Genomic DNA, 26,795 nt, shown 5'->3' with positions numbered 1-26,795 from the left:
ACCAAGCAAGAAAACGACCTCTTAACCGACCTCTCACAAGTCTTCAACACTATAAGGTTGCATGGGATGAGACTAAATCCCGCAAAATGCGCCTTCGCAGTAGAAGCAGGGAAATTTCTAGGCTTCATGCTAACACAAAGAGGGATTGAGGCCAATCCCGACAAATGCAGAGCCATCCTAGAAATGAAAAGCCCGACCTGTTTGAGAGAGGTTCAACAGCTCAATGGCCAACTTGCAGCCCTCTCCAGATTTTTGGCGGGATCGGCACTGAAATCCCTTCCACTATTTTCTTTATTGAGGAAGGGATGCCAATTTGAATGGACTTCGGAATGCGAGGAGGCATTCCAAGAGTTCAAAAGATTCCTAAGTCAACCTCCTATCTTAACACGACCAGTACCGGGAAAAGACCTTGTCCTATACCTATCCGTAGCAAACAGGGCTGTCTCATCAGCTCTAATCAGAGAAGACAAGGTCGGGCAACACCCGGTTTACTTTACCAGTAAGGTCCTACAAGGCCCTGAACTAAGGTATCACAAACTAGAGAAGTTTGCCTACGCCTTAGTAATAGCCTCACGAAGGCTACGACCTTACTTTCAGGCTCACACAATAAGAGTCCGTACGAACCAACCCATGAAGCAAATCCTCCAAAAGACGGATGTTGCAGGGAGAATGGTTCAATGGGCGATAGAACTCTCCGAGTTTGATCTGAGATATGAAACTCGGACAGCAATTAAAGCCCAATGCCTCGCCGACTTCGTTGCAGAATATGCAGGAGAACAAGAGGAAAAACCGACTACATGGGAACTCTATGTAGACGGATCCTCCAACAAAACGGGGAGCGGCACAGGCATAATATTGGTAGATGAAAAAGGAACCCAGATAGAGGTCTCCTTAAAATTTGAATTTTTAGCTTCAAACAATCAGGCAGAATATGAAGCCTTGATTGCCGGATTAAAGTTAGCAGAGGAAGTTGGTGCTACAAAGGTAATGGTATACAGCGACTCACAGGTAGTGACCTCCCAAATAAGCGGAGAGTATCAGGCAAAGGACCCCAATATGAAGAGGTACTTGGAAAAAACCTTGGAGCATCTTGGGCGTTTCGCGGAAACCGAGGTCAAACATATAACTCGGGATCTAAATAGCAGAGCTGACGCCCTATCCAAGTTAGCAAGCACCAAACCCGGAGGGAACAACAGAAGCCTGATCCAAGAAACCCTCCAAGAGCCCTCGGTATCAAAAACAAAGGATAACAAAAGAGATAGGAAAACCTGGAAAAAGTTTAAAGGCTGCATAAAAGCCCTTGAACGAAAAAGGCTCGAGAAAACAACGCAAGCCAACAAAGAGGTTTCTTCAAAAGAGATAAAAAAATATCAAAAACAGAAAAGCATGCACGCACGAGGTAACTTAGAACCCTTATCCAAAAAAGGGCATTTATTTTTCTACGCCCTTGTCCAAAAAAGGGCAATCGCCATAAATATTTTTGTTTACGGCCTTAAAAGGCCAAAAAGAAATTGTTCACAACCACCAACAGAGAAACAAAGTTTAAAAAAGAGGGGACCCACAAGCCGGGCCCCCATATAGCCATAAAAAAATATATAATAAATCATTTCTTCAAGGGAGTAGAGGAATCACCACCAGATTCAGGAGGGGCGCCACCAGGACCAGTCGGAGGAACGGAGGAAGAAGTCGGAGCATCTTTAGAATGAGGAGGAGACTCAATAATCCTCTGCCCCTGAGTCTTCAAATCTGACTCGGAAACAACCTCGGGAGCAGGAGGATACACGATGGCACCATCGATGACGACTTTATCAGGATGTAAAGGAGAAAGGTCCAAGTCGGGAGCTATAACTCTGACTTGTTCCAGGAAAATTCTCCAAGACTCCTCGGCGCCATCGGCAATTGAGTCCTCCAACTCGGCGTATGCGTTCCGAGAATTCAGTAAGTCCTTCCTCACGGCCACAATATCTTGAAATAAGCTGTGGTAGCTGTCTTGCGCCGTTTTCCTCAGATTCGCCTCCAAAGTACATTGGGCCCGCAGCTTACCCTCCTCCTCCTTCAGGTGATCCCTCTCTTTCCTCAACTTATCTCTCTCCTCCTTCAACTCCTTCTCATGTTTTTCATAAATAAGAAGCCTCCCCTCCAACTCCTCAACCCTTGAGGATGCCCCCAAAGAGCTGAGGGGAGCCTTCTCGAAAATGTCCAAAAGTTTGCCACAAACACCCGCTACCCTGAAACTCTCCTCAGCCATGGTGGTGAGGTGGTTTCGAACAGAAACATCATCCATACTGATAAAAGGATAGATGTTCTTTCGGACGAATGCCATAGCATCCGCCTTAACCCCACCATCAAAAGAAGAAGAGCCAGACTCAGAAGTCTTGCGCTTCTTCTTCTCTGGCTCAGAGAGAATTTGGGCAGAAGGGGGTGGTCGAGACAAACTTGAGGAAGAGATGACAAGGGGTTGAGAGGGAGTGCCAGTATTCTTAGGAGGAGGAGGAGGAGGAGGAGGAGGAAAGGTGATCGCCCTGGCACCACCGGACCTAGCCCGGGACTTCGCCTTGGCCTCCTGAACCCTTTGGTAGGCCTCCTGAGCGTTTTTCTTTGCCATATCTACAAAAGAAAACAAATAACAAAAATTACAAGTCGGTAGAATGCAAGTCGGCAGAAACAACTCGGAAATAAAGAATGCATGCACTACCTAGCTGAGATTGAACAAAAGTTGGTGTACCCTGGAGAATTTTCCTGGTATCCAAGTATGGGACCCTTCCCCACGCTTCTCGGAAAAACCCCACAATAGCCGCCTCCACCTCGTCCAGGTCATCTGGACCATACTTTTCACAAGAGGAAGGCGGCGACCAATAAAGGGGGAAGCGGGGAGAGGAATGCTCATCCAGGAAAAAGGGGTGGTGACCCTCTACAGCTTGAAGTTTGAAAAAGAAGTTTTTGAAGTCGTGAAAAGATTCGTCAAAAAGGGTGAAAATCCTCCGACCTTGTATGGCTCGGAAAGATACCCATTGCTGTTTGTTGTTTAGCCCACTAAAGGGCTTAGTCATATGGAAGAGAAAGAAGAAAATCCTTAGAGAGGTCGGAAAGTCCAGAGCGTGGCTTATAAACTGATAGATCTTCAAAAAACCCCAAGAATTGGGGTGAAGTTGAGTAGGGGCAACTCTACAGTGATGCAAAACAGATATCTCGAAATCTGAGAAAGGAAGAAAAACACCCAAACGGGTGATCATACACTCATACATAAAGAAAAAATGAGGGGCCGCCTCATTTTCTCTCCCAAAACAGACCCGGTCTTCAGGACCCGGGATTATTAGTTCATATTTTGGCTCGTCCTCCTCCGAAGTACAGAGCCTGTGATGAGTACGAAGATGAGTGATGAACTCAGCATCGACCAACGGTTCCTCCCCAAGGACCGTAACATCAACCCACTGAGAAAGAACATCTACGGAAGCCATTTTTTATATAAAGAAAAGTGGCAGAAACCTACAAAAGGAAAAAAGAAAAAGAAAAATAAAAAACACGGCCCCTAAAGAGGAGAGATACGAGGCTAGAATCTACAGACCAACCTATCCACTCACAAAACATGCAAACATAAGGCATGACATGGAAGAAATAAAACTAACCTTTATCCAAGAAATGAAGGTTGGAGAGAGCAGAAATCTTTGAACACAAGAATGCAGCACGAACAAGGGAAGAAGAAGTTTGAAAGTTTGCAGAAACAGAAAAACGAAAGAGAGGGAAAGCATTTATAAACACATTAAGGGGCATAATGGTAAAAACGAGGCAGTCATTAATGCGATTGCACCGTTACCGAAGCCCTCGATCCCTAAACGCTTCCCCAACGGACACGACGCTTGAATTGACGTAACTGTCAGAAACAAAAGAACGCGAAAATCACGTCGGTTTTAAAACTCGTAAAGGTCGGCTACGAACCCGAGTTAAATACTTGAACCCAAGCCTTAAAAGGATCTTGGGCTCAAGTAGGGGCACTGTTCATACCCTGGCCCAATGTTAAGGGCCCAGGTCCAACCGAAAGGCCTGATCCAGTAGATTAAGCCTAGCAAAGCACCGACCTCTACTTAAGAAGTCGGTGTCAACCACGACTTAGTATGAAGAAGTCGGTTATGAGATTAGCTGGCAGATAAACACTCATTCAAATGAGTAACCGCCCCTGAAATCTCTCTAACCACTTCATAAAGCCATATCCTAACCTCCCTAAGATAATGGGACGGTTACTATCCTAAAGATACGGCACTACTCCAACGGTGGTTATTGGCTCACCACTATAAGTACACTGACACACCTCAGGTATCTCTAAGACCCAATACTCTCTAGACCTGCTCACACCCTTGCTAACTTAGGCATCGGAGTGTCTTTGCAGGTACCACCCCCCATTCACCCACGCGAACAAGTCGGACGGAGCCTCCCGAGTTGCAGATCCATCCGGAGTCCTCCTCCTTCATACGTTTGGGCCACCCAACGCCATCCATTTATTTAATCTCCGGTTACCCACCGTAACAGGTACATATTTTGACAATAGATATATCATGAAATTACTATTTTAAAAAATTTAAACTGATAGAAAAAGGTAACTAATAGTTATATCTCTAACACTCTCTTTCAAATAAGAATCTTTTTTGGGTTTATTTATTTTTTGTATAATTCTTTTTTTTTCTTTTATTTATCTTATGCTATTTTTTTTACTTTTGGGGTTCAACAAAAATCAAACTCTAAATTTTTCGAATATAAAATTATGATATTATATCATAAAACTACTCATTTAAAAAATTTACACTAACAAAAAAAAACAACATTAATAATTATATTTTTAACTAGACCAAACTTGAGAATTTGCATTGTCTCTTTAACTAACCTTTAGCCTATATATATTTAATCAAAGTTAGATTCCTTGTCCATCTTTGTACTAGAATTAATCATCATGGCTCACATGATTCATTGAAAGTATTGTATAAGAGTGTTATGCAATACACAACATTCAACTAGAAGACAATAATGCATCACATGTGAAGATCCATCTATTTTCCTCTTGATTGATCATGAGTAGTGTGACTTGATTATTAATTAACATCATTTGTACAGATACATTAACCAATGAGATTATTATGCAAAATGTTAAGATCTCATCATATATATATATGGAGAGAATATAATTCCTCTCATATGATGAAATTCTCATATAATTTTTATCATGTAATGATTTTTAGTGTAATTTCTTCTTACTAAATTTGGGTTTTATATACTTAATCCCACATTATTAATTAATTAACATTTAAAATTAACTCATTAAGAGTCAAGGTTTAAATTTCACTTTGTACATGCAATAATTCATTGAAAATATCATTTTTGAATGGCAGCGAATAATAACCACCGCAAAACCAATTCATATTTCACAGCAGTTATTCCAACAGTTAAAAAAAAATTATCGCTAATTATTTGCCCGCACCTCATCTTCCGACGGTTAATTAACCGCCGTAAAATATTTTGCGGCGATTCAAAATCACAATAAAATGGTTCCAGAAACTATTTTGAAGTGTCAAAATTGTTATAGTGGGAGGATATCGTGAAAAACTAAAAAATTAACACGAAAATTTATAGCCAAAAATCTAAATTATATTAGTATACCAATTTTTTTAAGCATAATGTGAAAAGGGTTATGAATATCTAATCTAGCTTTTAAACTAGAAAGTCTAAGATAAGAAGGAGAGAGAAATAATTAAGGGTGACTAGCTAGTAGAAATTAAAGAAAAGTATAGTAGTGTGTGTTGAAAAGAGGTGGCAAAGTTCACTCACTTTTCCTAATTATATTATTATTCCATATATTCAATAACAATTTATCCTATCCCCAAAAAAAGGAAATTAAAAAAATAAAAGTAAAGGGTTTTTTTTTTTGTTGCCTTGCATTGTTTAATGTTTATTATGATTCGGTCCCAAGAGAGGGAGAGTATATATTGGACTTTCTAACTACCATACCTAACCCTAAAATTTCACGGTTGAATATTTTGTGTGCTCATATAAATATATAGCAGACCATGTGGGTTTATGGCTCTGTGGGAACCCACCTCGTGATTTCTGTTCTCTCTCTCATTCTTTGTCATTCCCACGTAGGCATGCAACTTCACACATTTTTTATATAAATTTACTTAGAGAATTATTTTTTTTTTAATTTACGTATACAAAAAAAAAATCAGCCCATATATTAGTTATTTATATAAAATATATATTAAAAATAAATTAAATGACATATTTTTTATATAAATATATAATACTTAGCTTGATTTGGTGATGATTGTTTTTTTGTACATAATATTTTTGTTAGTTAATATAAGTTATTTTTAAATTATTTTTATTTTAAATATTAGACCATTAATATTAAATTTTAAGCAAAATAATATTTAAAAAATAATTTTATAATAATAAATAAATTTAATTATTCTGTTAATTTTTATAGTTTTATTAAAATTTTAATCAAGTTCTTATAATTTTTTTAATTAAATTTTTATATCGTATTAGATTTTGTAATTAAGTTTTTATTATGACAAAAACGTTAAAATTAATAGAATATTCTATTAAACTATATAAAATATTTAGTCAAGTATTATATATAATTGTATATTCATTTTGTTTAACAAAATATTCTGTTAATTCCAACGTTTATGGAATTTGAATGCTCTCAAACATTCAAAATTTATCAACTATTTTTTTAACATTTACTAGTTTCGTATCTTCTACGTAATAGTATTAACCCTGTAAGTAAATGGTCAAATTTCTTTTAAAAAATTTATATGTTTTTTAAATTGGTTATAATTTTTTTTAATTAAATTTGTTCTTAAAAAAGTTTAAATTAGTTATATTAGTCTTTTCGTTACTTTCATTGTTAATGACATAAAAATTTGTTAATGTAACATGTTAAGTGACACTACATTAACTACAGTACATATTTGGAAGTTCTAATTAGATGCTAATATATAAATTTATAAAATTAGATCAAATCAATTCTAAATTGATGAGAGAGACATTGAGGCATTGAAATCCTTTAATTTGAAGTTGATTTAATTTTATAAACTTATTACATTAGTAGTTAATTAAAATTACCAGATGTGTATTGTGGTGTCATTTAACGTATCATATAAGCAGCAAATTCAGCAACGGAAGTGATGGAGAACTAATGTGACTAACTTAAAATTTTTAAAAGACAAATTTGATTAAAAAAATCTTTTGAAATCTAATTTAAAAAACAGGTAATCTTTCAGTAATAAATTTGATCATTTACACATTAAACATAATTAACAATGTAATATATATTTTATAAACAATTTTATCATCAATTATCAACTTTAGTTTTTTTATATATATATATATATATATATATATATATATATATATATATATATACTATAGTGTCTAAAAATTATTGGTTAATTGTTAAAAAAATTAAATAATTAATTTTAAATTTAAAAGTATAAAAATTAAAAATTTTAAATATTTAAAATTATTATAAAAAATAAGTTAGACAGAAATTAAATACTAAATAAAAAATACTATAAAATTGGGCTATATATAAAATATTTTTTAAAAATATTAATTACTACTCCTAGAATAGGTTTGTTAGTTGTTGTTTGTTTTTTCCATGAGAATTGAATCTACCTAAAATAATGCATGCCCTATGGGCTACGTTTGATATGGCTGATCAAATTGTTCAAAGTTCTTTCGGCAATCACATGCACAATGCAGATACTCACTCCAATACCAAACAAACCCTAATGAATGCTCCCAAATCCCATTAAAGTATGAAGCAGAAGCAAATGGATTTTTGTCTGCACTGTCTCATATATAGTCAAACCTCCATTCCAATAAATACTCTGTGGCACCAACTAACTCGTGCCACTTTTTATGGACAAATTCTTATATTTAATATATATTTTAAAAATAATTTTTATTTTTATTTTTATTTCTATTTTCAATAATTACAATTTATTTACAATAATAATATAATACAAAAGATTAGGATTAAAAGTGATTAACTGTTTATAGATGATATTATTATTTTAGGGTTTATATTAAGTGTATGTTTTAAAAGGATATATAAATAAGAGAAACTATCAAAAGTACTTGGAAAGTTTACGAATACTGATAAAAGTACTTATAAACTAAGGAAATTAACATTGTATTCATGAAAGATGAGTTTCGTACGACAAAAATATTCAAATCCTAATTTTTTTATTGATTTTTTAATAAAATTTTCAAACTACCCCACGCTAACCCTATTCTACCATCATTTAGTTTGTAAATTTTATTAAAAAATCAACAAAAAAATTAGGATTTGAATATTTTTATCGTATGGAATCTATCTTTCATAAATACAGTGTTAATTTTCTTAATTTATGAATACTTTTGTTAGCGTTTGTAAATTTAATAGGTACTTTTGTTAGATTTTTCGATATAAATATATATATATATATCTTTTTTTTGTTCTTTAATGTTGGTCTTTGTGTTGTCAAAATTTGACCCATGTGCAGCTTTTGTTACTCCAATGAAACTTATGATCAAAAGGGGGAAATGTTGAGTAAAAGTGTAAAACAAAGAAGTTTTGTCTATAAAAACTTTTTAATTTATAAAAACTTGCTTGTTCCAAAGAATGATAATTAATTAATATCTATAAAGGTGGATGTTTCTATGTCACTTATGATTTTTTTTTCATAAATCATTTAATTATATCTTATACTACCTTGTGCATGCATACTATTATAAGACTAAAAGATAAGTGCCATTTTTTAGTTTTTGTTCATTTTTTAAAGATTATATATAAAATTATAAATTTTTTGGAGCACATATTGAATATTCACAAGGAGTATACAAATGTTTCTTTATTCTATTTTGTATTTATAAGATTTTTAAGCTAGTAATTAAATTTTCTTACAATTATCTAGAAATATGTTGGTGGGAGAAAATGATGAGTATTAAAAAAAATTGAGCATACAAAAGATTAATTACTAAATATAGGATCAACTATTTTAAGTTAGTGAGTAATTGATATTATGATAAATAATTAAATATTATATTTTTTTAAGTTTAAATTGATAAAAAAGATAAGATAAACAATTATATCTTTAACACGTCTTTTTAGGATTTTTTATTTATTTATCTTATATTATTTTTTTATCTTTTCAGATTTATTAAGATCGAACTCTAAACTTTTTAAATATAGAATTTTTAATACCATTTTCTTTTTCTTTTCTTATTTGTCTTATACTATTTTCTTTTTATCTTTTCGAATTTACCAAAAATTGAATTCTAGACATTTTACACATAAAACTCTAATACCATATTATAATACTATTTCTCCTAAAAATTTGTGCTGATAGGAAAAGATAACATAAAGGTGAAAATTCAGGTGCAGTCAATTTCACGTGAAGTTGATAGTTGAGTGCAGTTAGATGATTTGACTGATTGATTAAAATTTTATTTAATGACCCTCAGTTATTAACTTCAGATAAAGTTGACTATACATTAAATGATTTATTATATTTCTAACAAAATATAAATTTTTACAAAGAATATTTTTTAAAAGAAGAATTTGGAAAATAGTGAGGGAATTGCTTTGGTCAGATTGTTGTGTTGTTCACGTGATGGCAGTTATCTTCAGGACACACACATGGAAGCATATCTTAAAAGGACAAAATGAAATCTGTCTTCTTTTTATCAATTATTTTCCAACTTGCTCATTACAAATTTTAATTAAATAACTAATTATTAATGGGGTTTCAATTTCCAAGCAACTAATTTAACTGCTACATTGACAAACTTTGTTGTTGCATGTTCCATGATTGTCCATTATTGTACGTGGTTTTTGAAATTTCATTTTTTATTTTATCATGTTTCTCAACATGTAACACAAACAGTGTAATAATGAAAGAATCTGAAGAAAGAGGAAAATAAGTTATGAATTTTTAGGGTCTTGATTTTAGCGAATTTAACAATATTGATTTTTTTTTATTCTTTCAATACGTTTAATGCATAAAATATTTACATTAATATTTAATTTATATTTTTATTCTTTTAAAAAGTTTTCATAAAACACTTATTGTTAACTAGAAAAAAGGAGACAAATTAAATCAGAATATTCCAAATTAGTTGGAATCTTTATTTTTTAAACCACTAACATGACAACTTTCCTAAGAAGTTGTTAAGGGAATTAAGTCTAATAATATTTACAATGGACATGATATATTAAAACTTGATGCTAATAAAACAAAGGTTTTTCATGCTTAGCTAAAAGAAGACTAATATCATTGTTTTTTATCTTAAAATTATTATCGATGTCTAACTAATTTTGTAACCGAAACGAAAAGCAACAAAATATTACCGTTTTAAAAATGTACATTGCCTTCTTTTATAATAATTCCAAATATTTTCGGCATTTGTAAAAAAACTCTACAGAAAAAACACCACAAATAAAGAAGAGTAATAAAATATATTTGACAAAGGCTTCACATATTATTATTAGAATTAAATTCTAATATACTGCCAGTTTTTATATTAATTATATCAAAAGTTATTATTTAAAAAAGTAAAATGTGATTGGATCACTGCGTGAAGTTAGCGGATCAAAAGGAAAAGTACATGGAGCTAAAAGGTTATCAGCAAAAAATTAATCAAAACCACATTAATTTATATTAATAATTAATTAAAAAATTTAAAATTGATTAAGTAAAACTAATTAAAATCTATAAAAGTATTTTTTTTCTTTCTCACATTAACCTACCTACCTCTAACAATCACACACACAGACCTCTCTCTCTCACCGTCAGGCTTTCTCCGCCTCTCCATTGCGACCCACTCCTCATTTATCATCGACATCTGACTCGTCGAATTCGCCACCGTCGACAAGAACCGCTTCCCTTTTGCGAACCAGATTGGATTCAAGGTTATATTCATATTTCTTTTGGTTCTTTATGTTCTCTTGGAAATTTCTTGACTGTTATGATCTAGTTCCCTTCCATGGAATGCAGAAAAATAGAATAAAATTTTCAAGTGGCTTTTTACTTGATCTTTGTCATGTGCTAATTGGTATTTATTATTTGTTGCGTTGTTGAAACACAGGAGTTAAAACACGGCCTAGGATTTTATCACATTGTATGAAGAGATTCTACTTTGTACACAATTATTTTGGAATATTAGATGCCATTTTGATAATTAAAGAGAGTGCAAACTACACACTTGACAGAAGGAGTTTTAAACAATTACAGAAATATAAAAAAATATTCATTTAATATGAAAAAAATATCTTAATACTTAACAAAAGAAATATCCAGTTATATTTTAGCAAAAATAATTAAATATTTATAAATTTTTAAAAAAATTATGAAATTTTTAAAGAAATAGAGACATTCACATTTGTTATACAAAAAAATTCGAAAAAATATATAAAAGAACATCCATTTAGTATGAAAAGAAAACATTCTGATATTTAGCAGAAGAAACATTCATATATATTAATTCGTAGATATTTTGAATTCACCCAGAGATATTTGGCTAGTTTTTTGCTAATACTCTTTTGGTTCTCTAGCATTTCTCATATCAAAATTATTATTATTATTATTATTATTATTATTATTATTATTATTATTAGGGTATCAAAATTATTATCATTCAAATGGTACATAACAATTTATACCACAGAAAAAAATAACACTTAAGGTACAAATGATAAATAAATTAAACCTTTTAATGATTTAAAAATATAACAAAAGGAATGAATAAATATTATATTTTTTATAAGTGATAGAAATTTTTATATTTAGCAAATAACTTATTTATTTGATTCGAATTTGTGACAACATCTGAATAACTATTTAGAATATGCAAACAAAATATCGAAGCAAAATTTAATTTCTAGAAGAAAAATATTTTATTTCAAATAAATTGGTCATTTAAAATAGTATTTATTAACATTTATTTGACATAAAATTATTAAATTTTAAAAATAAAAATATCTTATTTTTTAAATAATACTTATAAAAATTACATTTAAATTTAATTTTTAAAGTATATTTTAGAAATATATATTTAATATTTAATTATTTTTGTTATATTTTTAAATCTTTTAAATAATCATTTATCATTCATATATTTTAGGGTTACTTATATAGCAATATAAACCTTCGTATACTATTTTAATAATTTACCCTTATTATTATTATTATTACAAATTCATATATTGTCTAAACTAACTTGCTTCTCTCTCTCTTTTTCATTTTTACAAAAAAGGAAAAGTCCAACTACTTTATAGAAGATATAGTTAAATCATATGCTAAACAAATTTTACATTTATTTTTGAAACGCTTGCAACATAAGAGAGACGTAATGGTTTCTTGTTTTTCCAAATTTTAGCAGACAAAGGCACGTTGATCCTAAAATTCAGATAGCTCCAAGAACTTCCACAGGGAATGCATGAGACTTCCATAGCTTTCAACTTTCAATATCATCTATGCAGACCTACTCATTAGGGCACAGTCACTAGGCCCCACACATCAATCCATATCTATTTTCTTATTAAATTTCTTACCCTTTCCTAAATATGGTTAACAATCTTTTGGACAATATGTAATTAATTAATGTTCGTAAAAAGAATAATTAAAATAGAATTTAATTAACATATGTTTTAAAAATATATAATAAAAAATTTAATTTTTGTATATGAATAAAAATTTTAATTTATAATCTTAACATATACTATTAGAATACAGATAGATAAATCTATTAAAATATAATTATTTATGTGCAAGTATTTTTTTTTAGTTTGTGTATGTAGAAATATAAAAAATATTAAAATTTTAGTATATTAATTGATTGTTAATTAAAAGTTACCAATATTTTATAAATTTTCATAATTCTTTTAACTTTTAGTAGTGTTATATACATAAATTATGTTATGTATGTATAAAAAATTATTGAATAATTAATTATCGTTATAGAAAAATGTATGATTTATAAAAAATATGTTGTATTATTGTAAATAAATTTGATTATTTGTTTATTATAACTCTAATTATTTTATTATATATAATATATTTATTTATTTAAATGATTGATTATTAAGTTAAAAAAATATACCAAACATTATGGATGAATATATATATCACTAATTTTAGTTATGGTTAAACAAGATCTTCCAAAACTTTGAGGAATTTTAGAAGAAAATATATGTTGCATGTATCATCAAAGAAAAGAAGTTCTCATGTTCGTTAGTGGGATTTGAATTCATTATTCTAAAATGAGTTACATGGTTTAAAAAAATGGAAAAAAATATAATAATAAAAAATACAATAATACATATTGTAATAAAGTCTGATTGAAATTTGTATTTTATAAAAAAATTGTATAATTATTTCTCCCATAAAAATTTGTATGGTGCCGCCCTTGCATTTAAAATTGACATGATAGAGATTGAATGATGAATGGTCAAACATTCATATTACTGTGTAGTCAATGTTTTCTTATCACTGTGAATCACTTTTTAAGGATTGGACACGTGGCAATAAGTGTGCCAGGTGGATGATTTATTGCCACGTGGATGATTTATCACCCTTATATTTAATTTTTTTTTTAAAGGATGTGTAATTTATTTATCCTATGATCTAAACTGTCAAATCCCTATTATCAGATAGTATCATAGTACTCAACATTTTACTATTCTGTTATCACTATGACTAAGCCTATTCCAAAGTGAAGTGAATCCAATTTTTTCCACAATTAATTTCAATATATTATATTATTTCATTTCAATTCCATTGGTAGCCACTAATTGTGTTTGAATATTATGTTTATGGCTAAGACTATGTATCTTTGGAAATTGATTGCAAATTAGGTATGGGCATGGTTGCTTTGAATTTGATTAAGTTGAAAGTATAAACATAAAATTTAATTAATCAAATTTTAATTAGAAAATAAACAAAAAACCAACTTTAAAGAATAGAATAAGATCATTAGATCATTTTTATAATTTTTAAAATAAAAATTCTTTCAGTGTTTTCTGTAATTTCAAAGAATATTTTTGAATTTTTTTTAATTATTCTATAGTTTTACTAAAATTTTTAATTAAATTTTTATATTTTTTTAATTAAATTCTTATACTACTTTTAATTTTGTAATTAGATCTTTTTAATGTTAAAATTAACGAAATATTTTTTTTAAATATATATAGTCAAAAATCTAATTAGATTTTTAATTATGAATACTTTTAATTTGTGAAGAAATATTCAATTATTTCTAACATTTTTTATATTAAAAAGAATCTAATTATAAAATTAAAAATAGTATAAAAATTCAATTAAAAAATATATAAAAATATATAAAAATATAATTACAAATTTTATAAAATTATAGAAACTAACAGAATAATTAAATATTTTTTTAATCCTTGAAATATTTATTATAAACAATAGTTGGATGCTTAAATCATTTTCATGCACAGATAAAACCAACAAAGATGGGCCTAACTAATTGATAGTACTATTTTAGTGGCCTCTATGCCTTAAGAGGCCCACAAAGTCTAATTCATAATAATCTTTTCTTCGTTGACAAAAAAGTTGTACTACTATATTAAGGATTTATCTAACCAATGAATGCACCACTGGCTAAGAATGCAACAAAAATGGAAAGAGATTTATGTATATAAAAAGAAATTTTCAAAAGCTCAATTTTCTAATGCATTGAATATTATAAAACTTTAATTTCCTTTTTATTCTATTTCGTTAGCCAATGTCCTATGAATTCCAAGAGAAAGGGAATGAAAAATTTGTGGATAGGAGGAAGGAAAAACAAATAGAGGGTTTAAGATTTTGAAATTTAATTATTCTCTGCATATAGTTATTTTTTGATATAAGTTTATATAAGTCATTTATATTCATGCGTGTATATTTTTTCTGTGCTGTTATTGTACATTCTTCTTCTTCTTTTTTGTTATTTTTCTCTTTCATTTTCGTCGTCACCAATACCACCTCCTCCTTCTCCTCTTCTTTCTTCTTCTTTTTTCATTGGAATTTATTCTTCTCCTTTCGTTTTCTCATTCTCCTCCATCATCAGTTATCTCATTGTTGAAGATAATGAATAATTGAAGTTCAAATTGTCAATTAAACCAGAACAAAATTGATTATTGTTTTGAATTCAATCAAGTAGCTGAGGTGTGGTTCGATTCTAATTAATTTTTTCGTTAGTAGTTTATGATTTTGTAGGTGAATGATGTTTCATCGTTGATAGTTTGAATTGAATGTAATGTAAAAGTTATGGATTAAAGAAAATATTTTTTTTGTATTTACAGTAAATTTGGGTGTAACACGAAGATATTTGAGTGTATTGTTTAAGAATTTTCGGTGTATATCTGCTGATAAGTTTTGCATAATTCAAAACTCTTTTTCTCCCTCCTCTTCATCTTCTGATACTTCTTCTTCTTTTTCATCATCATCTTTTTTTCTTATTCATCTTTTTTTTGTTTTATCTTCTCAAGTTTCTTCTTGTTTTACTCTTTTAACAAGAATAAAAAAATCAATAAAAAAAGAACAAACACATAATATTGCAAAATTATTTGGAAGAGGATGAACTTACATTCATTCAACTAAAAGAAAAAAATAAATAAGGAAAAGAAGAAGAAGAAGAAAAATGCAGCATGAGAAAATATTTTTCTATATTTGCAGCAAATTTGGGTGTAACACGAAGATATTCAAGTATATTTTCTAAGAATTTTTGGTGTATGTGTGCTGATAAGTTCTGCATAATTCAAAACTTTTCCTCTTTCTCCTCCTCCTCATTTTCTGCCTTTTCTTTTTCTTTATCTTCTTATTTTCTATTCTCATAATTTTTCTTTGGAGAAAAAAAATCAAATAAAAAAATACATATAGAAAGAGAGGAGGAGAAAAAAAATACAGCAACAACAATAGTAACAAAAAATACGACGATAGAGATGAAACATGCGAAGAAAAAGGAGGAGAAATGCAAAGAAGAAGAAGAAGGAAGAGGAGGAGGAGGAACGCGAGATACAAAGAGTAACAATGTGATTTTATGCACGTTATGCCAAAAAGACTTTTTATGTATAGTAGTACTCTTTGAAATTTTTTCTTTTTTATGAGAAAAAAGAGGGAAATAAAAGAAAAGGGATTTTAAGGGTTTAATATATAATTTTATAATAATTTTTTTTTTTTTGTCACGGTATTCTTAGTCCGACAAGTTAAAGACTAATCTGTCGCGGATCAAAACTCTATTTAAAGGTTTGCCGTTAGCCAATAGATTGTTGCATGCACAATGCAAAATTCGAACCCTCAACACTTACTTAAGCGGATGAATGAATTGATTATAACTAACCCAAATTAATTTTAGTCCTTAACATTTAGATTAAATTCTAATTTTATCTCTAATATTTGAAATATCTCATTTTTGCATGTTATTATTGTCAACCATGGTGGCTTGGCATAGTACTGATCTACGTAACTCTGACGAGGACTTGAAAGACACGTGAATATAAATCCAATAGCTTTGGACCTAACCTAACTGAATCTGTCAGGGTACCATCAAGCAGCTTAATTTTTGGTCTCATGGCCCAGAAAAACATAATTTGGTACAAACGATGTTGATAAAAAATCGACTTATGTTAAAGACCAAAAAAAAAATCTACTTATGTTGTGGCTAAGGCTGTGCACTAATGGCAAAGGTGTTTGCCTCCTAAGGTGCCACACCAGGCTCGAACCTAACTGAGGTGATTGAAGAGTCATATATTGTATGTGTGTGCAAGCGAGTGGGTGTGACAAAAAAAAAAGTTTACTTATGTGCAGTTAAAATAGTAATTAAGGGTGTTCATAGATGTGATCCAATTCGTATATCCGTGGTGCTGAATCAAATATAAAAATTATGGCTACTGATTCGGATCGGATTGAGATTTTGGCCATATCTAATCTAATTCGCATTCAGCCGAAATATTAAGTGGATTGAACCAATTTGATTTGACCGAGTAGTTAACTCACTCGTCTACTTAAATAAGGGTCACAGAATTTGAATTTAGCATTGTACATACAATAATTCATTAACCAGCGACTCTTATATAAGCTTGATTACAAGCTTGGAGAACGAAAAAGAAAACAAATTAAAAATCTCACTAAGAGACGCATGCCAAATTCATGAATTTCTGTCGGGCCAAATTGGATTATTTGGTAGTTTAATTGGAAAAAAGAAAATTAAAAGTTAGTGATCAAAACATGTTACTATTTCTTACATTTTATAGTATGTTATTTAATGCATACCAAATATTTCATCGGATAATGTACATATATGATATATGTACAAATTAATTTGAGAAAATCATAGTTTGGCATGACTTACACAATCTTACAATTGTTTTATGTCAAGATACAGTTAAAAAATATATTATTTCAAAAAATAAATTAAATACAAAAATAAATTCTTTTAGAAAAGAAAAATGAATGAAACCCATCCGAATATGTTATTTTTGTTTGTTTTTTAAGGATTATCATAATTGGATGGAGTTCAACCGATTTTCTCATTCCAAAAGAAAATGGTATTCAAATCCATTTAGAAAGTTTTAAAAGTAGTTTTTTTGAATTTTTAACTTATGAAAAATAATCGTATTAATATCTGGTGCAATTTTCAAAACTAAATTGCAGTTTTCTAAAAAGCAACTATTTATGAGTTTATAGAGAAGTTAAAAAAATGACTTCTCTCATAATACTATTATTTTTTTTATCACATTTTTATAAAATAAACACTTTTAGAATAAAAAATTCAAACACAAAATAACTTATTTATAAACTACTTTTAATATAGTCATTTATTGTTTAAACTATTTTTTAATTAAACTGTTTGTCCAAACTGAGCCTTAATATTGTTTTAATTTATTTTTGAAAATAAAATTTTTAAATTTATTTAAGAAAAATTTCTGATAGAGAAATATCTTAATACGTTTAATCCACTTAAACAGGATGTACAAGAAGACTAATGTTAGTGGAATAATTTGTGTGGCTCACAAAATTTTGGATAAGGATTCGAATCAAAAGTCATACTTTTACTAAAGTAACAAAATTCGAAAAGTATTGGTTTTTCTAACCTTGAATTGACTATCATTGATTATCTCAAAATTTCTCAATTTTGTTTGTTTCCCATAAGTATTTCTTATAATTTGCTAAGCATTTGACTAATACTAACAAAAATTGCTTTCATGGCTGTGAAAATGTGGTTATGTTTTTTTTGTCAGCTATTGAGGACAAAGAAAAGTACTATAGCTTGAATAGTAGATTGAGTTAAAGCTAATCTTGAAATAAGTCATGTTCATAAACCAATATTCTTTGCTAGTAAGATGAAAGATTTTCCATAAACCTACTTCATCATCAACAACATCTGACACTGTCCTCGAGTCATATAATGCCTTGTGTCCACTTGATGATCTAAGTATCTAACACTAACATAATCACTTACGGATGAAGATCAGAAAATTAGTAAAGTGATAAAATGAAGAGTTAATCATTCTTAAATTAATTAAGATAGTGAAACACACATTTCATAGAAATTACAAAATCAACAATGATTAATTTCTCACTTTACTACTTTACCAACTTTTTAACACTTTCTAACTTTGGATCCAAATTCCTATATATGAGGCCAAACCCAAATAAATCCTCCAAAACTCTATGGAATCTAAATCCATATGGTATAAGAATATTCCAAGTTCCAAGGCAAGTATGTCCAAATGAATTGAGTTATGAAAGAAAAGTAATAAAACTACATCTACATCAATAGATAATAAAGGAGCAAAAAATATCTATTACCCTTTGTTTCCTTAGTTTGTTAATCAATTAATCATGGTTCCGTTAACAAGACGGTCTAAATTTGGTTTTGGATGGTTGATTAAGACATTAGCAAATTAGCATTTTAGAATATGTAATATTCTAAATCACCACCAACCCAAAAGTATATCATTAGAACATAATAAAATTCCAAATCTTTTCCTTTTCATTTTCCTTTTTACCCTCTATGTCCATCACTGTCCTTTCATTTAGACTTTGGAAAGTGAAACCCAAACAAAAGAAAGATAAAAAAAGAAAAGGAAAGTGAAATTTATCATTCTCAAGCTATATGTTTCAGAAACTACTCATAAGTCATAACTTTGCATGTGTCAAATTCTAAGTGAAGGGTAATAGTAGATATTTTTTGGACCTTTGAAATACACAAGCAAATTCCTTTCTTTCTCTTTTTTGTTTTATTAGTCTTATGCTGAAATTCTTTTTGTTGGAGTCAACCGAGATCGAACTCTAGACTTTTAGGTTATAGAAGTTTTGGTACTATGTTATAATAACACTTCTCCAAAAAACTTAAGCTAACAGGAAGAGTCATATGAACGGTTATATTTCTAACAATTTTGTTCACATTATCAAGAAAGTGTAAAATATTTACCAAAGATAACTAGTTTCTCTACAAACTGATCAGGGAAGTTCAGAGTGTAAAAACCAGCACTTTCTTGCTTGAAGTGTTCAGTTAGTTCCAAACTACAAGTTATGTGAACATGAACCGTGTCATTTTCCTCTGATTTATGTATACAACATATACATGCACACAGAATGATTGGATCAATGCGAATCACATTCCAATAAACAAGATCAGATCACATTCCAATAAACGAGACTTGATTTTGAAAGATTATTTGTGTGCATGTGCATGTTCATGGAAGTTCACTCTCAGGTTTAGAAATCAAAATTTTGAACATTCAGATGTTCACCAAGGAACCGGAATGTTCACAGAATCACACTTCATAAGACAACAAAAATGATCTCAGAAAGCAACTAAAGGAGTTCCTGGAAAAAGGCTATAACAGAAGTAAGAAACCCACTGATAAGGCATAGTCTAAGAACCGTCTTCCGCTTCCTTGCGCTTAATGAAGTAAAGTGGGCGAGAGTTGCATCTAAAATGGATTCACCGTCGAGAAAATACACCTGAAAGTATCATCATTATTAGAGGAAATTAAACCAAACAGCATACTGTTATGAGAAGGAATTCAAGAGATTTTTGTGCACATTCGATTCCACATTTCTTCCAATCTTTGTTTATTTGACAACAAAGATAGTTTGTAGCATAAAAAAAACCAAAACCACTGTCTCTAGTCAGGGCTCACTTGTAGGACATAAGAACACAATAACCCACAGTTATTGTGACAAAAGCCTTTAGTTAACGTTTTCTTAGCATTATCGTGGTGATTTTTCTTTCTACCATTTCTTAAATCAACACCAACTTAACATATGAATCATGTTTAACCCACAAATGATGGATATATTTAAGTATGACCATTTTCCGCTTAAATACGCAAATGCAGAAGTGATGCTTGATATAAGAGAATGCCTATCATATGCAAGAAGCTGTTTTCATCACTTACCGGCAAAGTATTGAGAAAAACCAGAGCCAGAGAGACATGAAATGTCCATACCAAAATATTTTCCAGTAAATTTGGAAAATAAGCGGCAAGTTTTAGTCCCCAGCGAGGCTGATATGACGTTAGCTGAATTGAATGAGCCATTGAAATGGCATCACCAACAAAAATAAAAGTCCCACCACAATTAGTTTCCTTAAGGCCAGAAGTTTCAGAAGCTGGTAATCTCTTTCTTTCATGTAATGAACATTCCGGAGAAGTACTTGAATATGTGATCTCAACCCATACTGTGCCAGGCTCCTGAACCGGTGCTAAACAAAACTCATCCTGTAAACAAGAAAGAGAACATTCAGCAGCTATAGTATCTTTATCTTATCATATCTTGTTGCCATGTGATCAACAGAGTGGAGACAAATTTGAAAGCTTAGAAACATTCAGAGATTTTAGTACCCGAGTGCATGTACAACTTCCATTTGTTGTAGCTAGGCCCCAGTCATCACCACATTTATCAAGTCTGACAACATCTTTAGCATTTAAGCAGTATATAGTCGATCGTCTATTTGAAGGGTCAATTTTTCTCTTATCATCATTCAGAGTAACATTATTGGAGCACAAAACTTTTACAAATGCTGTAAGTTCACTGGGACAAGCATATTGATTTTCTGGCAATCCTGTAATCTTGCCTTCTTCCATCATAAAACTAGAGACACAGTAACCCTTCATTCTATTGATAACCCCCGCGTCTCCGGTGTGCCCGGAAATATTTACATTATGAAGCTTGATATTATATGTTAAAGTATTAACTTCCAACCACTCTTGTGCATTTCTAATTGGTACATTATCCACTGACACAATAACATCACCAGGAGCCAAAAAACCAGACAAAGGTGACGTTGGCGGTACATCCAAAACCTGTGCCCGCGCATAGCCATTGAAAATGCAATAAGTAAGCTGTGCATGCGAAAACCAAAGAATGTATTATGTTATTAATATCTAGAAAAAGTACCATGGGACTATGGCCGCTACTGTATAAGGGAAACAAGAACATGGGCAACAGGAATAATGTCAATCCGCAAGCTGCACAACACTAGAAGAGAAAGGTTGAAGCCTTTAAGGAAAAAAAATAAAATAAAATATGAAAAAGATAGAATATTAAAAATGAGTCGAATTGATCCTATCTCAAATTCAACTTACAACTGCATTATGCCAAATTCCAGCAGAATAGACACTGAGGGAAGTCCAATGTGGTACAGTTTGCAGCAATTCATCATTGAAGGCAACTAGAGCACCAGGAAATAGAACTGCAATGAAGATAGCGACATACTCTATTTGTATCCCCTCACTGCTTTCCTTCAAAAAGGTGTAGCATAAGAATCCAACTATTTGCCATTTCAAGCAAAACTAAATTTTGGGATTCTAGGTATCTACAAGCTCATGAATGAAAAAAAAGAATAACAAATTTAACTACACAAATCATCTCATCATTGGTAACATTTCTTTTCAGTGCTTTTTAAATCCTTTTTAACAGCCTTCAAAACAAACAAAGTTTTGGGATTTTAGGTATCTGCAGGCACATAACTAAATAAAAGAATAACAAATTTGACTACATAAATCATCTCATCATTGGTAGCTTTTTTTGGTTGATAGAATCACCATTAACATTTCGTTGCATTGCTTTTAGATTCTGTTAACAGCCTTCAAAGGAACTAAAGATATTACCATAACCACTGATGCTGAAATACTACAGGGCGGTTAAATAAGGGGTATAACAAACTTATTATGTGATCACTACTTGCATAATAAACCTTCCTTTCTAGCAAGTAGGATAACAAAATTATTATGTGTTCCTCCAAAGCTACTGGCATAACGTGATGTGTCATTTGGTAGTTGTGGTATTGTCATGAAAATTGGAGTAGATCAAAATTTTGAAATATTCTTAAACAACTGCGGGAGATTTCTGAGCAAATTCTATTCTTCTAACCCCCTAACTTCTCTCCAAATTATGTAAGCTACTTAAATTTCACAGCTCATGATATGCATAGAGGACTTTCCCTCTTAGACATATTGAAATATTGAAAAGCTATGATTTATGGATAAATTTTTTGTTTGTTTTTCTTTATAGAGGAATACTTATCCTCTATCTTTACTATCGTATTCCGTCTCCTCATCTTAATGAAATTTGTCTTTTATCCCCCAAAACACCAAAAAAAAGAATAAAAAAATTCACAGCTTTATAATAAAGTAATTAAATATAACAATTAGAATGACAAAGTAGACACAGTGATGTCAATTTACATATTTTCTTTCCAAAAATTGACCTGTGTAGTCCAAAAGGTTTATCTAACTAGATAGTGATGTCACTCACGAAATGTTGTAGCTTGAAACTTCAATTAGAAGGGTAGTAAGCAAAACAACTGACCTAGTGGCTGCAACAGCATGACCAAATTCATGAACAACGACAGATATGATGGTAGAAATACATATATACCCAGCATCTGCAAGTGATAAGCTGGAACCAGACGGCTGTATAGATTGCAGTAAGTTAATAAGAGGATCACAAAGAATGATTATTTACATTCACATTGTTTTGATATTTTGCTGTTGAAATATCTTCTTTGTATTTGCTATCCTTTCTTAAAAAGTATAAAAATAAAACTTCATTCAAACTTAGAGAGAAGAAAAAATGTAGTTGCAAACCAAGGAGGGAAGCCCAAAGAGCAAAGCATTTCTAAGGTTTCCAAGCTTGTTGCCACCGCCAGAGAGATGAAATGCTTTAGCTAATTCCCAGAGAAGAATCTGTGCAAGTATTTGATATATACAACTTAATCAAAAGCGGCGCAGCAGCATATTCTATCTACATATGAAAAAACCATTCAGAAACACGAGATTTCTTAGTAAGGGTGTGTACCAAAGTAACCCCAAGCAAAGCAGAAAGTGCAAATCCAACCCCAACTGAAAACCACACTTTTAAAAACCTGTAAGATAACAAAGCCATTCAAGTAATCAGAAACATGAAGTAATCAAAATTAAAAAACAAAAGGGGGTTGTATAAGGGACCACCTAGCATATCTGCGACCAAAATGGAACAGCGGTTTGTTAAATGTAGAGATTTTGTAGTCACAATACCTGCATTCATATAAAGCAACTCTGGATTACATTAATTCAAAGAGAGAGGACAGAAATGGCGTGGGGATCACAATTTTTTTCCATAAAGAAAAGGACAAGAAACTTTTGATGGAAGTTATTTCAGCAAAAATAAAGTAATCCAAATACACACCTTTGTATTAGACTACTCTAGATCCTAAAACCCTAAATCCTAATACAGATACAGTATCTCTTTATTACATTAATTCTACCAAATAAATACACACAATTATTTTTTTTCCTTCAAAAAATGCCACAAGAAACTTTTGATTGAGTACAAATAAACAACCCAAATGCCTTTGCTCATAAGCTATTTTGAACACATCATAAACTGTCTGGTTTTGCCCAATTTTTACATTTAAAAAAAAAACTATTTTTTTTCCATCTAAAAGTACTCTTTTTCCTTCTGAATACAGAAAATGCAATCCACATAGATGGAAATATAGAAAGAAGATTTACCAACAGGAAATGGTATTGTTGGGAACATGATGATGAGAAGCTGCATGAAGGGGAAGAAGAGTGTTGGTTCGTGTGTGCCTTTGATTCCCAAACCTCCTCATACTTCTAGAATCCACTTCCATCACTGAATACTGAATCCTAGTTAATAGTGCTAATTGTTGTTAATTAATAATCACATAAATTTTGTTGCTTTCCCTGCATTGAAAATGAACAAGAAATTTGTAATTTTTTTTAGCGGATAAATTAAAAAGCTAAACGAAACAAGGAGGAGACAAACATTGGAAGCTAAGATGAAGATGAAAGAAGAGGGAAGTGAGCTGAGGCATCAGCGTTCCAGTTCCATGCCATTAAAGAAGGAGCTCGATTATCCGCCGGTAGTGGTGGTGGCTGCGTCGGAGAAGGGCGGAGGCCGGAGGGAATTGGGTGGTGGGAGTGTTGATAGTGTTCTTGTGTAAATAAATGAGTAAATTGTTGTAAAATAAATAAATAAGGAAGACTTTTCATCTTAGCTTCCAATGTTTTATACAGAACAACCTAACTAAATTACAAACTATCGTAATTTAATCATTCATTCACATCAAACAAGAGTTTACAAGCTCTAGAGATTCTAGGTACCTTGGATAAATCTTGTAAGATTTCGAACCTTGCTTCTCCCACTAAGTATCTTATGCTGCACTCTTGCATTCTGCCTAAAATTCATAAAAGATTAGAAGATAAAACAACATTTTAAGAGAAAAAAAATACCAGGAAAAAATCATTGATCTCCACAAATCAGAGTCGCAAAGGGCAGAACCCGAGCAATCTTACTAACAAACCCCATTCACAATAAAATAACAGAGGGGGTAAATATTTGTATGTGCTTATCTGTTTTATTTTTAATAAATTAAATCATATTTTCTTTTGGAATTCTAATCAATTAATCAGAGAGAAAGCTCGAACAGAGAGACGAAACTGCCGGCGAAGACAGAGAGAAAGCTCGAACAGGGGAGACGACGGGCGACAGACCTTCCTACGACGGCGAGGTGGCTTCCAAGGACGACGACGGAGCTTCCACACGCGACACAGCTTCCTACGTTTGCGACACAGCTTCCACACGCGGCGCCTGTCCCAGCGGAGAAAAGTTCGGCGATGACAATGAAAGAGGACGGTGGCTGCGGGCAGGGGGCGGCTGAGAGTAGGTACGGATCAAAAAATTTTAATGGGAGGATTCGAATTTTGGATAATTTTTTTTTGAGTAATACCTCAAATAGGTCCTAAGAAATTTACCATCGGACAGTTTTCTCCTATAAACTTTAACTAAGATTTTGAACTTGAGGTTTTCAGATATCCACCAAATACGTTCCAAAAACGTTTGATCAGATTAAAGTGATGACGTATCAGGTTAATTGCGACATGTCACTTTCAGGATATTTTGTTCCCCGTCCACACTGGACAAAACGACGTCGTATTGGAATCAGGGGCAAAACGACGTCGTTTTGGGAGGACAAATTTGTCCCCACTTAGCAAAGAATGTAAACGGTGCCGTTTTCATGTGGGGGACCTATTTGTCTTATAATAGTATCTTAGGGGACCTATTTGACCTATAATTCATGATGTTAAAAGAAACTATATTTACTTCAACGCGCAAACCTTAAAAACACATTGACATTGGTCTGTTTATTTATCAAAATGGTAACATAAACATGAGAATCCAAACATGTTAGCCACACAAATATTTGGCTTCAATGACAACACAAACCAAATCAAGTCAAAAGAAGGTTTATTTTCTTTAACATAAACTAAACGAAACCATTCTAAACAACATAAAGTCTTCTTCCTTAAACATAACAAAAGGTTGTAACATAACTAAGACAAAAACTTTCATATTAATTCTTAGAAGCATCATTTCTTGAAAGACTGGTTCAACCCTGGTGTTGGAATGAATTTGAACAACTTAGATACTGTGCCACTGGTTGCAGCTGATATTGTCTCAGCACTAACACTCCCCGAATTCTTGGCCCTAATTACTGTCTTCTTTGTACGTCTAAAAGAAAGTTGAGTTTGGAATAAACAGTATTGTTATCACCATGTTCCACACAGAGTTCAACTGCTTACATTAAGCCACTTACAAGGGGCAAAACAACATCGTATTGAAACTAGGGGCAAAACGACATCGTTTTGGGGAGGACAAATTCGTCCCCACTTGGACAGAGAATGCAGATGGCGCCGTTTTCATGTGGGGCAACTATTTGCCTTATAATAGCATTTTAGGGGACCTATTTGACCTATAATTCGTAATGTTACACTCAAGTACTTTCATTGCCCCTGTTTGTTAATATTGGAAATACAGGCTGATGTTTTTAGACCTGGTAGCATGCAAGAGCCTGATCCTCCCTCTCAATATACTCAAGTTGACAATTCTCCCTCAGATGCGACAAGAAATGTCTCAAGCAATCCAAAGATATGCCCCTTGTAAGTGGCTTAATGTAAGCAGTTGAACTCTGTTTGAAACATGGTGATAACAATACTGCTGAGACGTCCAAAGGAGACAGTAATTAGGGCCAAGAATCCGGGAAGTGTTAGTGCTGAGACAATATCAGCTGCAACCAGTGGCACAGTATCTAAGTTGTTCAAATTCATTCCAACACCAGGGTTGAACCAGTCTTTCAAGAAGTGATGCTTCTAAGAATTAGTGTGAAAGTTTTTGTCTTAATTATGTTACAACCTTTTGTTATGTTGGAGGAAGAAGACTTTATGTTGTTTAGAATTG

General features: G+C 31.4%; 1 protein-coding gene across 1 annotated transcript; it reads right to left on the bottom strand.

Annotated features, from left to right (window-relative positions):
- Positions 1-19,664: 19,664 nt before the first annotated feature.
- LOC130946538 (membrane-bound transcription factor site-2 protease homolog) lies at positions 19,665-25,269 on the bottom strand. The gene is made up of 12 exons (XM_057875314.1): positions 25,052-25,269; positions 24,662-24,735; positions 24,047-24,241; positions 23,504-23,569; positions 23,352-23,418; positions 23,141-23,239; positions 22,863-22,966; positions 21,638-21,785; positions 21,450-21,530; positions 20,894-21,355; positions 20,450-20,770; positions 19,665-20,012 (listed from the first exon to the last, which is right to left on the bottom strand). Exons 3-12 carry the CDS (start codon positions 24,166-24,168, stop codon positions 19,863-19,865), a joined length of 1,620 nt encoding a protein of 539 aa, XP_057731297.1. The 5' UTR covers positions 24,169-24,241; positions 24,662-24,735; positions 25,052-25,269; the 3' UTR covers positions 19,665-19,862.
- Positions 25,270-26,795: the final 1,526 nt, after the last annotated feature.

Source organism: Arachis stenosperma, chromosome 1 (assembly GCF_014773155.1).
Source record: "Arachis stenosperma cultivar V10309 chromosome 1, arast.V10309.gnm1.PFL2, whole genome shotgun sequence".
In the NCBI taxonomy this organism is placed as follows: Eukaryota; Viridiplantae; Streptophyta; class Magnoliopsida; order Fabales; family Fabaceae; genus Arachis; species Arachis stenosperma.
The sequence above is the reverse complement of the archived record's forward strand: the minus strand, read 5'-3'. Positions and strand labels throughout refer to the sequence as shown.

Coding starts and splice junctions, on each gene's coding strand:
- LOC130946538 (XM_057875314.1), bottom strand. CDS start 24,168: ATGGAAGTGGATTCTAGAAGTATGAGGAGGTTTGGGAATCAAAGGCAC. Junction 23,240..23,351: donor CTTTGCTTGGGGTTACTTTG/GTACACACCCTT, acceptor ATACTTGCACAG/ATTCTTCTCTGGGAATTAGC. Junction 21,356..21,449: donor GTAGCGGCCATAGTCCCATG/GTACTTTTTCTA, acceptor GCGCGGGCACAG/GTTTTGGATGTACCGCCAAC.